Here is a 15,472-nt window from a genome sequence, read left to right on the forward strand (position 1 = left end):
GCTCGTGGAGGATATCGGTGCGCAGGTGCTTTGGCAGGAGGTCAGGGCCGGCGGGGTTCAGGCTTCTGCGGTATAGAGTGTCATGCGGTATAGAGTGTCGCGAGAACAGGTCAGTGGTGCAGTCACTGCCAGACTGGTCAGAAGAGTCAACGGGATATCGGGAGAGGCAATCAGCATCGGTGTGTAGCCGACCGGACTTATAGACCGCGGTGTAGTCGTAGTCTTGTAGGCGTAAAGCCCAGCGACCTAGCTGGCCAGTAGGATCTTTCAGTGAGGACAGCCAACAGAGCGCATGGTGGTCCGTGACAACCGTAAAAGGGCGGCCGTACAAATAGGGGCGAAATTTTCCAATGTTCCACACAAGGGCCAAGCACTCGCATTCCGTGATGGAGTAATTGCGCTCTGATGTAGAGAGGAGGCGGCTGGCGTAGGCAATGACATGGTCAGACCCAGATTGCCGCTGAGAAAGGACAGCGCCGATTCCGTGACCGCTGGCATCAGTGCGGACTTCAGTGGGAGCGGCCACATCGAAGTGTGCCAAGACGGGCGAGGTGGTGAGCTTCGAGACTAGAGCGACAAAGGCGTCTTCTTGTTGGGGTCCCCAGGTGAAAGTCATATCCTTTTTTAGCAGATCACTGAGGGGGCGGGCGATGTCATCGGCGGCATGGTTGTTTTTTCTGCTGTTTATAAGTAATTTTCATTAAGCGATAGATGAACCCAAGTATTATTATCCCACTGATAAGCACAGTACACATAAAAAAAACAACATTGCCCTATGCACCTTGGTTTCGGTGACTGTTGGCTCCCTTCATAAGTTTGTCAAAAACGAGCCCCTCATTTTCTTTGCCTTATCTACTACACGCACGCATGCACGCACACACAAATGCCCCCCCCCCCCCCCCCCCCCCAGGTGCATAGGAGAATGTTTCTATTTTTAATTTTTAAAAAATTTGTACTGCTTATCAATGGGAGAATAATACTTTAATGAAAATCAGCAGAAAAGCAACTATAAAGCAGCAGAAAAAACAACCATGCTGCCGGTGGTATCCGAACCCACGACCTCCGAATATCGCGTCCAGTGCTCTACCAACTGAGCTACGGCGACGGCTGTCCAATCTGCTTCTTTCGTTGGTATTTATGTTTCGCGTGCAAGCGAACCTTGAGAGTGTTCACCAGCACCACCCTCATCCATAGCGGTGGACGCAGCACGTCCTGTAATACCGTGAGTGTAATGTGGAATGCCATCTAACGGCGAGGGCGGAAACTATGCGACAGCCCTCTTATGCTACCTATGTCATCAAGACTGCCTGAACTGAGACCCTCATTAAGCTATTAGCAGACAAGGCAAAGGAAATAAGGGGCTCGGCTCAAACGAGCCCCTCATTTCCTTTGTCTTGTCTGTTAATATATATATATATTTCTATATATATATGGATAGATAGATAGAAAAATGGATATATATATATATATATATATATATATATATATATATATATATATATATATATATATATATATATATATATATATATATATATATATATATATATATATATAATGTTTAAAGACGATTTGTTATAAAGCAGAAGAAGAAACAACCATGCTGCCGGTGGGATCTGAACCCACAACCTCCGAATTTCACGTCCGGTGCTCTACAGCTGAGCTGCGGCGATCGTGACAGCTGTACAATCTTCTGTTTTCAGGGGTATTTAAGTTTGCATGTAACTGAACCTTGAGAGTGTTCACCTGCGCCACCCTTGTCCATAGCAGCGGGGACGTAGTATATACGTCTTGCATTATCGTGCGAGGAAATGAGGGGCTCGTTTGAGCCAAGCCCCTCATTTCCTTTGCCTTGTCTACTAATAGCTTAATGAGGGTATGCATTGTAGAGCAGCTCTTAGTTGTCCGTTCCTGTGTTGAGTGGTGGAGTTGTTGAGTGGTGGAGTTGGTGCTGGCAGAACAAATGAGAAGCAAAGTGTTTGGTGAAAGTAGGGCACGAGGGAAGAGAGTGGACAAGGAGGAAAGCCCCCCCCCTCCGCCGCTGAAGCCCAGACCAAGCACTGCTGCCATTCAGCACTGCATGTTGTGTTTGTGATTGCATGTCGCTCAAATACTTGAACGGCTCACTCAGATTTCACAGTAGCGAATATCGTAATCATCCAACCAGTTTCTTGTCATAATGTAGTGTCATTTTGAACTGCTGTGGCAAAATGGACAAGAATGGCAACAATTATCTTTTCGGCTTTACAGAACACACAAACCTCCAGGAGAGCTAATATAATTACCATTCTTAACATCTTACCAAGTTACAGATAAGCATGCAGTGTTTAGCTTAAGAGCTAAGTTGGCTCAGTCACTTCTTGCAAACACAAGTCTGCTAGGTTTCATACTCTCCCTGATGTGTTTTTCATCAGGAACTTCAGTTGTGATTGCAGAGGAGTTGTAGAATCTGGGACGGTGTTACCAAAACTCCAGTTGGCACTACTTAGCCTTAGATGAACGTGGGAATTGGAAGCGGCCTCATGTTCCGAGCTGCTCTAAAGTGTCATTGCATGTGTGATGCAGATGAGGACAATTGGATGGGGTTGGAGCCTTGTTGCTTTGTCTCACGGGGCTTAACGTAGTGGCTCATGGACTCTGTGTGGGACAGCTGGGGTTCTTCAGCGCTGCAGCAGACCGGCATATCTGCATTTCACTTGCATGCGGCCGGGATTTGGTCTTGCAGCCTTGGGATCAGCATGCATCTTTGTTGCTGTGTGCAGGGGGTCCTGGAGTCCCGGCTCTTTGTGGTGTCCCAGTGGCAGCAGGATCTAGCACATCTGCGCCAGGACCTGGGTCAGCTGCGCGAGGCCGTGTGCACCGACCTGTCCAGCCTCGGAGGTGCACTCGCAGCAGCCCAGCAGCAGGTTAAGCAAACTGGCAGCAGTAGCCCCATGGAAAGGTGTGTGCGCTCAGTGCAGTGGCACACACCATTCATTGCTTGATGCCCTTTGTATTCTGGCATTAAATCTTGCCCTGTGAGTTTCTGCACACCGTTTGGCAGCATGAAAACAAATTACTGAAAAGCGCAGACATGAAAAAATTGCAGAGCACTTGTTGAAGCCCACGAGTCACCTTGTGGTGGGCACAGGCAGCTGCCAATGCAAAGCAAGTGCCAACGACAGAAATGCATGAGCAGGAGCCATCACAAACTGTGCCTACTGACCGCACACCGATTTCTTTTTAATTTATTTTATTTTTCATTCTTGGTGTCTTTGTTCTCATAATCTTTTTATAATGGCGTGACATCAGTCATTCTCTGCTTTGCATTCATAGATCCCTGGGAGTCCTCATACCACTCCTGGCACAGTGGTGCAGCAATTAAGCGATGCACCACTGCCCTGTGATGGCAGGTGCTGCCACTGCTGGGGCTTGTGCAACCAATAATTTTACTGTCAACCAATAATTTTACTGCCACTATCCACAGTGGTCAGTTTGCTCACAATCTGGTGGGCAGGGCTTCACTCTCTTTAGCACACGACATAACCCCTTCACCCATTAAAAATTTTACTTGTTTGTTAGTTCTGGCAAATACATTATAGCCCCGCTATAGTAAACTCTGATATAGTAAAAACTTGTATACAGTAAAGGGAAACTGTGGTCCCATCTCGCCTTCCATAGACCACTGCACATTTTTTTTTCGGCTGTAGTAAGATTTTTTTCAAAGAAACAGCTGTAGTGAAGATCGTGTGGCTGTGGCGATGTACTTGCCGCGGAATGATGACAGCTTGGCTTGCGCGAGGCCGGCATTCGGAGGCAAATGGTTACCAAAGGCAATAAGACGGTGATCTTTGAGACAGCCTCACCATCAAGCTCGAAGGAGAAGCCAACCTTTGGAAGTCCGTGGGACCGTGAGGCAGAGTGTGCGGTGCGCATGAAAAAAAAGTTAAGCTGGCTAGGAATGCAGAAAGGCAGCGTGTGTTGCTGAGAAAGGAAAGACAGTAAAGGTGCAGTTAAGAGTAGGGAAGGGAAGAAAAGGACGCACATTTGCAGCATGGCAGTGCGAAGTATAGGGAAGTGGCGGCAAGAAACAGGGGCACAGTGGCACTATGTGAGCAATACTGCCATGCCTCGACTGTGTTGCGCGTGTTTCTTAAGCCTCTTAAATGACGCTGAGGCTGTGCAAAATGACGTGTATTCATGCAAAAATTTCATTTTCAACTTGTCACATGAAATCAAACTCTTTATACTCGTAGCTGCATTGTTTTTGTGTAAGTGTGGTACTTCTGCAAGACGTAAACAAAATCAAACATGTGAGAACAAGAGATGTGATAACTGAAAAGAAATAATTATCCCATAGAGGGACAATAAGAGCAGGATGGAAGATATTTGTGATCGTTTCTTTTATAAACTATTACTGTGTTTAGTAAGTAGCCATTAATTACCAGAGAGCGCCTGTGTGGCTGTGCCATCACGAGCAACTGATGTAGCAATGATATTTTGCTTATCGGAGTCGCCTAACTATTGAGCGGTTTTGCTGTGCCCACACATTTTTGTTTTGCGGTTGTGATGGGATTCAGCTCTGACACGGGACTAGCATTATTCCGTTTTGATTACTGCGGAGCCCTGATTCAGTGTTTTCCTTTTATGCGACAACACGCATTGTTGTGATGAATTAGTGCAGCCCCGGCGAATCCTTCAGGTACATAATACATTCAAAGTACAGCTGCTAAGATAAATTTGCGCCTGATGACTGGTGCAAATTACCTGCCTGGTGTAAAACACGTTGCTAGATCACTTTACTGGCAAAAACTTCATATATTCCGAAGTTATTAAGATACTCCGAAGATCCGTACTCGACTGATAATACAATTGAATCCCACTACTGTGAAATTCAAGGGATCCACAAAAAGTTTTGCTGAAGTGGAAGTTTAGTTGTCGTGTAATTGCTCTAGAACATTAACAGATTGGACAGGACAGTTCATGAACAATGTTTAATTTTAAAAATTTGTCCGCTCAGGCCTTTCACCATTTTGAAATGAGCGCCGTGGCACGATTTTTGTGGTACTTTGGAAATCTTAGATAATGGACATGTTGCATACAGTTAAAACTCGATTTAACGAAGTTGAGGGGAGCCGTGAATTATTTCGTTAAATTGAGAACTTCGTTAAATTGAATGAGGCATTTCTTTGGCACATAATTCAGTACATTCGATTACAGTAAAACCTCGTTAAAACGTACCCGCTTAAACAGTACTTTCGTTTTAAAAGTAGTAAAGTCAAGTCCCCGACTGAGCACCCATTGAACATAATGCATTTTGCATCCGCATAAACCGTACCAGCTTATCGCGGTCGTATCGGTTAGCACGTACCATTTTCACTTTTCGTCGCACTCGCGCGTGACGAATTCACGCCGGTAGCACCGACCCAAAGGACGGTTCGGCTAGCGGCGCAACAATCTTCCCTAAATACCGCCGACGGGACACACAGCTAATGACAAATTGGCGCCAAAGTTGGTAATCATACAACTAGCGCAATCTTTGGGGGTCCGTATGGTCATCGTCATGACCCCCCGCGCTACTTTCGAGTGGGTAGCGCCAACACCACGACCGGCGCCGCTAGCGCGTATGAAAAGAAAACAAAAATTCTTACTCGACAAGAAAGGCCCGAGGGGACTACAAATTTATTTTCCGCCAAAGAAGTCGGTGATCTTTGCCTGCGTGCGCTTTGTGAGCAACGGCCGCACCGATTTCTCGTAGGTCTGAAGTGCGTCCAGCGCGTCTTCCGTCCCCTCGTGTGCGCCGGCAAAATGTCGCAGCAGATCGAGAGCATCCATCACCTGACTTGGTGTCGGCACGGGAGCTTCGGCACCTGCAGGGTCGTCGGCAGCGTCTTCAGCTGTCACTCCCTCCACGCTTCCTACAAGCCGCAACATATCGGCATCAGTCAAAACTTGCGTTGTGACTGCGTTTGCGTCGGCGTTCACGTAGTCTGAGAAACTTATGCCTGTGGGCACTTCATCCACTGAGCGAAGGTGTTCCCAGGCATCTTCATCCTCGTGCACGGCGCTCGCGCAGTCCGGACCAGCTTCGGCAGTTTCAGGGCCTAGTGTACCGAAACCGGCAGTCCTGAAGCAGTTGACAATTATCGACGGCCTCAATGCTCTCCAAGCCTTTTTCGTTTCTTGCAGGGCTCCATCTGCTAGTCAGGAGGGTTAGCGGCGCGCTTGCTCGCACACACCACGTCCGCGTTCACGATAGCAAGGCTAGACTGATGGAGGCCTAACAAGCTGAGCTTGACAAAGACGTGCGTTCAAAGGCACGGGGAAATCCGCACAAGAGCGAACACAGAGCACAACACTCAAACACACACAAAAAAAAAACACGCGAACTGCAACAGCGCCATCTATGAAATGTGGCACGAAACTTTTTTACTTCTGGCGCCATCTCGTGAGCTCGACTCAAAATTAAAACTCGCTTTGCGCCGCGCAGTTTGAAAAATGCGACGGGATGAAGATGCTCCGCGCTGTTATCGCTGACTCGCAATCAATAAATTTTGGGGTGCTGTCTACAAAATAGACCAAAAATTAACACTTTTTCACCTTTATTTCTCGAAAAAAGGTTCGTTAAATCGGGACAGATCACGGAATCGGTTTCGTTATTTCGGGTTAGTCAAAGCATTGAACCCTATGGGCGTCTGAGGGGGAATTAGGATACCTTCGTTAAATCGAGATTTTCGTTAAATCGGGTTTCGTTAAATCGAGTTTTGACTGTAATTGGAAAATAATAAATAGCTACCTTTCTTAAAGGCCAGCTCTGGTGTCTTATCTACCTCCTCAAATTTTGCTGGGCCAGCTCACTGGCTGTGGTGTTCGGCAGCTAACCCAAAGGTGTGGGCTTGATCCCGGCCGCAGTGGTTGCATTTCGTTGGAGGCGAAATGCTAGACACTCAAGTACTGTGTGATGCCAGTCCAGATGGTCGAAATTTTCTGGAGCCCTACGCTAAGGTGTCTCTCATAGCCTTAGTTGCTTTAGGATGATGTCACGGATCTCTCCGGAGAACACTTGGACCGAAAGAATGGACTAGGCGACAGGTGTACCCACACAAACACACATTTAATACACCCTACGTGACACACACGCTAGAACACAAAACTAACACAAAACACAGACTATAAATACACACGACCCGGGCACATTGCTACCAGCGTCTACTACTAGCATTCTACTATTAGTGTTCTACTATTAGCGGTCGGCGTTCGTGCTCACGGTTGGTTCGGTGTGGCTGCGGCGTTGTATGGAACCAGTAGGCCGCGTCGAGGCGGCGTTCGACATGCGTGGGCTGGCGTCGCTGGCGGCGTCACTGGCTGCGTCGTACAAGCTCCCGGTCCAAGTGCCCATGGAGGTGATGCCGGTGTTGTTGGCGTTGGGGGCACCACCCGGATGGGGGGCAACAGCGCTGGAGACACCCCTGGTCGTAGCAAGTCGTAGCGTCCTCCGTTGACTCCCCGGAACGGGCTCAGGCACGGCAGGAAGTCTACGATGCGATGCCGTAGAACACGAGCTCACTGGAGCAGTAGCCGGCGTCGCTCTCTTCCAGCCGATGTGTCCCTGACCCGCCCGAGCCTCCGCTTCTCTGCTGTTCCCCCCGTGCCTCGCTCTCGCTCGCCCTTTTATATATAGCCTCGGTGGGTGTTAGTCCACATAAGCCTTGTGTAAGCCTTGTCGTCGTCTCCTTTTCTTCTCCTCCAACCATCTCTCTCCGCCTCACCAATGCTTCTTCTTGTCTTCTTTATTCTTCGGTTAATCCATGTTGTCTTCTTCACACCTCTTTCCTTTAAAATTTAATTTGGGCTCCTTAAAGGGACACTGAGGAGAACCCTATCAAATTTTTTCGTTAGCAAAATCTGATAGTTCGGCATTTCATGGCTTTGTTGCCGCTTGTCCGGCAGCGAAAGATGCATTTATTTCAAAGAAATTTGGATTCGAAGTTGCAAATGTTTTTCCCGCCGCTCCGATTCAAACTCGAGAACTCTTATGACGACACAGAGAACTCTTATGACGTCACAGGACGGAGTGATGTGAAACGTGACGTAAACGGAGACTCCGTGATTTCTGGCGGCTAGCGGTGCGGTCTAGCAGCTGCCGAAAAGAAAGCTACCGCTGCCGCACGTTGAAGACATCTATCGGGAGTCGCTACCGTCGCTCTGTTTACGTTTGCACCGGCGTCTTGCCAGCGTTGCGATGGATCCCGTTCCCGAACCCGACGACGTAGTTCTCGCAAAATTTCCAGCCTGCATTTCAGCGACCTCAGCCCCACACAGCGTGCGATGCTTTTGAGGGAGCACGGGTTGGTTAGGCGCCGGCATGTCGTGTCCCCCTTCCTCAGTGAGCAGCCGTTGCAAACTAAATATCATAACCACAGTGCGGGGAATCGCAACGGGCCAGGGCAAGGTCGGCACCTTACGCCCATCGGAGGCTGGCCGGGGCTTTGGGGCCAACGGATTGGGATTCCTTGAACGGTGCGGTTGCACGGGGCAGCAGGCGGTGTCGAGGCCCACGGTTGCAAGGGCCAAGTTATTTATTTATTTTATTGCCACAAAAAACGTATAGGTGCTCAAGGGCGGTCGCGTTTGAAGTGGGCTCCTTGAAACTAAAGCCAACGCACGACGCTTCAACGGCTTCCGCTAGATCCAACGGGTCCACTGGATCGGGCTCTCTCGCCCACTTGCATGTACTTTCAGATGTGTACCGTGAATGGATCAAATTAGCCGAGAGCTCGAAAAGAACAGTTCCGCCCAACTGCCGAAGTTATTGAATTACGCTCACCTCGCCGCGGAGCCGAATCAGTCTGGCCGGGCCGGCGGCGGCTGGCGCACTCGGCGCGAAATATAGACATGCTCCAAGTATCCCCGCCAGTGCGGTCAGAGTGCGCCGAAGCCGCCGAACGCGTCGGCGGTCAAGCGCAGTGTGGGGTCGCGCTTTGGCCGACGTGACGGCGCCGTGCAGCGCGCTCGCGCACGTGTGTTACGCCGGAGCATAAACGCGCCTTAACAGAGCCTGCACTTAACCGCTAACCAACGTATTCAGTGGCAGCATCTATGGGAGCCACTGAAACCCCCCGCCCACTCACTGAATAAAAAAAAAAAATCCTATGCCGAGGTTCGGAATCGAACCAGGGCCTGTGATGTTTGAGGCGGATACGCTACCACTCCGCCACAACGGCTCAAGCAGCAATTATCAGTAAAGGCGCATCTAGTGAATGCACTCTTATGCAGAAATCTCCGCGCTTTCGCTACGTATATCCTGGCCTAACAGAGCTAGGCCATCAGCAATTTTTCTGAACTGCCTTGTACCTTGTCTCCCGTCCCTAATAAACGATTTCCGTTAAGTAGTTTGAAGTTGACCGGCATAGCTGGGAATGTTTCACCGGGCGAGCGTGCGAAGACACAAGTGCTGCCTTGTACGATTACCGACCATCGTGCCATCATAGTTTTTCATCGACCGTGGCGATCATCTGACAAGCCTTAACAGGCTCCTTCAAAGGTTAACTAGCACTTGAACCAGCACTTGGAGTTCCTCTTGCTGTTCGGCGCTTGTAAATCGAGGAGCGTCAAAAACAAAACCACGGGGCACGCAAAGCTCATATACGCGAAGCGCCTGAACAAAACGAAACTCTCCTGGCCGCCTGTGGTGCCGCCAAGCATCGGTTTTCTTTGCTTCCAACATTCAGGTTGCCTTTTGTCTGCCTTCATTATGTGATAAAAGTGCACTATCGGTTTTAAAACAAAATTTACTTCAATATTGAACCGCGCAATCTTCCTTTGTCAGCCTCAGAGATTCCCGCCAGATGTAGGAAGGAAAATTCCTCCAAGGTGGCGTCTCTTGTCCTACGACGTCACCACGCTTGTACTTGCGAGTTTGGCCTGTGGCGGCGATACCTGTATTTTGGTTCTTGCTATTTTCTACCTTACAAGAGCTTTGTTTTCAGTAAGAGCGGCGTTTTTGTGATCGGGAGCTGGTATTCTATCGATACAAGCCAACTTCAATTTCTCCTCAGTGTCCCTTTAATATGTGTGACAGATGGTGAACCTGATAAACCAAAACGAAACCAAATTTTACTGAAACTTTCATGTTAAATTCACTGCAATTATCTGGTTTTGTGCAAAATTTCGCAGCAAAGCGATATTTTGCACGACACAAACGAATTTTAAAATTTCACATTTTTGTGATCTCAGTCAGGGAGATTTCTCCTGGCAACCTTGTATATATGACATCACTGGTTGCTGGGCCATCATATTCGCTCTGCATTTGCTGAAGGACAAAATTTCAAGCTTGCTTTTGGTGATTTCGGACAAATAATGACTCAAGCTGTCATTTAGGATTTTTGATAATATCTTTGATGATATAGTGTGGTCTGTCATGACATTACTGTTTGCTCGAAAATCAGTTTCTATTTTGTTTTCTTAGTTATTGCTGTTTTACATTACTTCTATTTGGTAGTGCTTTGGAAAACAATTTTTTGTATGTGTGTGAATAGTTAATTTTAAGTTTGAAGTTAATCGAAGCGAATAGTTATTTTGTTCGAATGCAGTTAAAGCTGGATGCAACTGAGGTCAACGTAACAAAATGCTTGATGTAACGAAATATTTTAGTTTTCATAGCTTCGCTTCCATAGAGCACTATTATTTTTACCTTCAATGTAATGAAGTAGGTCTTGCCTCACTTTTAATATAGAAAAATTTCATTGCTTGCTGGAAACAAACCTGAGGAAAAATAGTACCGTTGGCGCAAGTGGTTGAGTGGAATGTGTGCCAAAGTGTGCATCGGAGTGCGTACAGCTAGCCCTGCCATCCGTGGAAATACGAGCGAGACTGGCATGATCGTCTGCATAGCTTTGGTAGCCTGCCAGGCCGGCCTGCAGCTCTGCCATCTCGCCAGAAATCAGTGCGGTGTGCTGTCTTTGAGAACAGGTAGCATGCCCCGTATCTCATTTACAGATTCCCAAAGCTTGGTAAAAAGACCGGAACTGTCAATGCTGCTGGCACACCCGCCTTTTTGTGAAGCAGGTAGCATGCTTCACACCTGACAACCTTGCTTTCCACTCAAACGATGCGTGTACATGTGCAAAACGACACACACTCATGCTTAGAATGGAAAACACGAGGAACAGGGGTGCTTGATGATTTGCGCACACTTTCCTTGCTCTCACCGACAAGGAGAAAGAAAGGAGGGTTGGGGGAAGGAGGCCAACTCCATTTCCTTCCCACGAGGTTTCAGCGGTTGCAGTGGTGGCAGCAGCGGTGTGCTTGGGGTGCTCACAAGGGGAAGACAGCAAAACCGAATCTTAAGATGGGCTTTAATGTTTTAACCAAGTTTTTATCGAGACAGGTACCTCGCCCCCGTCACCCGCGAGGCGCTTGATGTGATAGGCATATTGAGGCAGCTCGGGAGCTCACATGAGCAAGATGCGTGTAACTCTGTTGTTGATAGCAAAGAAAGGGCAGATGTAAAGGACCACTTTCATAGCAAGTACAGGTTTTAGTTTCTCATAACCTGGAAAATGCCTGTGTGTGGTGAAGCCTGTGCAGATAGTCACATAAGGTTAAAATTGTAGGAAGAAGTATTTAAAGAAAATGGTGAATTTTAATAAAACTTACAACACAGTTATACAAAAATAAAGAAAGAAGAGCTGAGCATGGTGGCAACTGCCATCACCCTGTTTCAAAGGGGACGCTCCTACCTTCCATTCATCCATCTACGTTATGCGAGAAATGGCATGGAAATAAACGAGGCTTTGAGTGAGGGTGACCTTGGCCAACCTGGAGAAATAAAATAAATATTGCCGTGACCGGGTTTAATCAGCCAACTACGTGCAATGCAGGAGAAAAACCTCTCCTAATACTGGCAAGATACAGCTGTTATATACTTTCGGCGCGAAAGCACTATTAGCCTCATAACCTGGAAAATGTTGTTGTGCGGTGCACTTAATCGCTTGATGTGCGAAATTGTGGGAAATAAGTCGGACATTTAATGAGGGTGACTTTGGCCAATATAAATGTTGCTGCGACTGGGTTTCAAACCTGCGGCGGCGCGAACAGATCAGCTTCTCTGGCCAGTGCATGAGAGCAGTATGTTATTGCCACAGCCTTAGGTGGAACTGCAGCACACTCTTGCGCTGTGCACTGCACGTTGTCATTTTTATCAACTTCCATCTGTGTGCAAGTCACGAAAGGAAAGGAAACTCGCTTACAACCGGGTTTACAAGTGGCATTGTTGTCCGCTTGTTAAAACCCACTTTCGCACATTTCTTGGTTAGTTATGCTAAACCACCAGGAATTTTTTCCCCATAAGTGATCTGCGGCGTGTTTATAGTGGATTCTTATGATTCTAGGAGATGAATTTCGGTGTTCGGTGTTACAAAGTAAACTGCAGATTTTACCGATTTCGTTTAATCGAGGTGGCACTGTATTTTTGCAGCCAAGTAAATATTTGCAGCAGGAAATGTAGCAGTAAAAAAAAAAAAAGGCAATTCTTTTCAGCTGATTAGCATATGCCAAAATAGGTGGTTTGCAGAAGTCACTTAGGGAAAATAAAAACAAAACAAAATAAACATAAATGCTTCCAAACCTGCATTAGGCATAGGTCGGCACACTTATTAATGAGTGCACTCGTATCACTCATACCCACGGGAGTGATCGTATGTGTGAGTAGACATGAGCGTGTGTGCGAGTGAGTGGATTTGAGTGTCAGAGGAGATGAGTGCGAGCGTAAGTGGATGTGAGTGTGAGGGGAGATGAGTGCAAGTAGAGATGAGTGTGAGTAAAGATGAGTATGAGTATTGACAAGTGGATATGAGTGGTTGTGATTGGATGGACGTGAGTAGTGAGTGGATGTGAGTGGTTGATGGACATGATAGAGAAGTTTGCCAGTTGTGTTTTGTGGCGATGGTATCCGCTTAGCTATCTTTATGTTGTTGACAGCTGAGCCAAGGAAATAGTCACTGCCGAGCGCGCTCGAGACATAAGACATCATTCCAGTGTCTTTGGACGCCCAAAGCAGAGGATTTCGCTGGTGTGGAAATAGCAATCTTTCGTTGCTGTTTGCCTTACTAGTTTGCCGTTGGCATGGGCCCAAGCTCTTTGCTGATGCAGTGAGCTTCTACAGGTTGTGTCAAATTCTTTGATCGAATTTCGCATTGCCACTACTAGACAGGTAGATGTCGCTTGTCGCGCCTCCTACAAGGTTCGAGCTCATATACACAGAGTTCTAATATTTGCTGCTGAAATTATGACTGCCTGCTTCTCAGCAATAACTAGCGTAAGGTGGGATCTTGATCACTGCAGTGGACGCATAAGTTTTTTCTGTGCCTGCATGTGTGCATTGTAGGGCTTTGCTCATGCAAGAAGTTGTCACTAATTGAGCCGAGTGCAGTTGGTTCGGGCGGCGGCATCCGAGCGAAGTTCGTGGATGTCAAGGTGGACGGAATGCCCCTCTGCTTTAAGTTGACAGCGGCGCTGAAGTAACAGTTGTCTCCACTACATTTTCTGGGATTCCACCGCATCTCGAGGTGCCACAAGGAGAGCTAACTGGGCCAGCGGGGCAACCATTGGACATGCTCGGAACATTCATCGCCTGCTTGGAGTGGAAGAACAAGCGGGTAAGGCAAAAGCTGCATGTTGTTTGCTCACAGCTCGTTCCACTTCTGGGGTTCCCTGCAATTCAGGAACTTGGTGCTGTCAAGTTTGTAGACCCTGTTGACCACAGTACGCAGGGGCACAGTGTTGGACCAGCTGTTTTGTTGCTTGGACATACTCCATGAGGCTTACACCATTCGCCTAAAGCCGGATGCCGTCCCTTACACATTGCTGCTACCTAGGAGGGTGCCCATCCCGTTGGAAGGCGTCGTAAAGATGGAACTGGACAAACTCGACGCTGAGGGCGTAATTCAGTGGGTAACAAAACCTACATCGCGGTTGGCAGGAAATATTTATTTATGGTCATTATACCGGTCGTTATACCGACGGCGTGGGGCTCTTACCTCATCAGCGTCGACCTTACCAAGTTCAAGAAAGGTTGCTCTGCGCGAGCGTCACATTTTGCCGTCCGTTGAGCAAGTTTTGGCACGTCTTGGGGACGTGCAAGTGTTTTCGAAGCTTGATGCAACATCGAGTTTTCATCAAGTGACTAGCTGAAGAGTCTCAAGAGTTGACGACCGTTATTACGCCATTTGGTCGCTATTGGTTCCTCAGTTTGCCTTTGTGAATAACGTCAGTGCTGGAATACGTTCAGCGACAGATGTACTACATTCGGGAAGGCCAAGACGGTGTCGTAAGCATGATTGATGACATCTTGATCTTTGGCAGAGACCGTGCAGAGCATGACAGACGGCAGGAAGACGTTTTGAGCTGCTTGAGGAAGGCTGGGCTGATCCTCAGCAATTTGAAATGCAAGTTACTTCCTTAGTGTGGTCATCAGCGGTGCTGGTATCATGCCTGACCCAGAGAAGGTTGCAGCCGTCAAGTGCATGGAACCTCCGGTCGATGTTGGCGGGGTTAACCACGTGGTAAGGTTTCTACTGCATTTGCCCGAGGTTACAGCACCCATCTATGAACTGCTAAACAGGAGAAGCGAGTGGACATGGGGACCTAGCCAGCAGGAAGCATTCCTGAAAGTTGAAGATATGCTTTCGTCCAACGTTTGCATGGTCAACTATCGTGCACTACGCCCAACCATAATAAAAGTATCGTGGGGAACTGACTGCATGCAATGGCCTGCTTCTCGAGGGAGGCTGTCTCTTGGTTTCAGCAGGTTTACAGTGAGCCATCTTGGACTCAATTCATGCGGGTCACTAGAGCACGAACCGTTGCAAGGCACGAGCCCGTGACTCGGTATGGTGGCCTAACATTGGAAAGCAGGTTAGGGCCATGGTGGAGTCTTGTGAGAGATGCACAACCAGAAGAACTCAGTGGGCGGAACCTTTGCTTCTAACACCCTCTATGGAACGTCCATGGCAACAGGTGGGAGTAGATTTGTCCCACCTGAAGGTCTGGACTTTCTTCTTCTTGTGGACTTCTATTCAAGGTACCCAGTAGTTATCACGCTGGGTGGCACTTCTAGTCAGGCAGTGATTTCTGCTGCCAAGAGTGTCATGGCTCGTTATGGCATTCCAGGGGTACTCCGAAGTGATAACGGTCCGCAGTTTTCTTCACAGGAGTTCTCGAGCTTCGCAAAGAACTACAGATTCAAGTATGTCACCACTAATCCAAATGGTGCTGTCCAATGGTGCCGTGAAGACGGTGAAGGACCTCATCCGCAAGGCCGATGACCTCTTCCTGGCACTGATGGTGTACCGCGACATGCCCAGCATCTCTGGCTATAGCCCCTCCCAGCTGCTCATGGGTCGGTGGTTGCGAACACGTGTGCCCAGGACCAGCTGTCGCCGGAACTTCTGCCACCTGGTGTCTTCTTTCAGAAGGACAGCGCCACCAAGAA

The 15,472-nt window shown here is 48.0% G+C and overlaps 1 protein-coding gene across 18 annotated transcripts in view; it reads left to right on the top strand.

Moving 5' to 3' along the window:
- The window catches only part of LOC144124450 (uncharacterized), a 425,125-nt gene that overhangs the window by 120,991 nt on the left and 288,662 nt on the right, over window positions 1-15,472 (top strand). For all 18 annotated transcript variants that reach the window (XR_013313175.1, XR_013313176.1, XM_077657111.1 and 15 more), the window contains one exon: window positions 2,763-2,941. Coding sequence is in view for 16 of the 18 variants with exons in the window: in XM_077657111.1 (XP_077513237.1) it covers window positions 2,763-2,941 (179 nt within the window). In the remaining 2 variants the exon portion in view is untranslated. The remainder of the gene's footprint in view (window positions 1-2,762; window positions 2,942-15,472) is intronic.

Source organism: Amblyomma americanum, chromosome 3 (assembly GCF_052857255.1).
Source record: "Amblyomma americanum isolate KBUSLIRL-KWMA chromosome 3, ASM5285725v1, whole genome shotgun sequence".
NCBI lineage: Eukaryota > Metazoa > Arthropoda > Arachnida > Ixodida > Ixodidae > Amblyomma > Amblyomma americanum.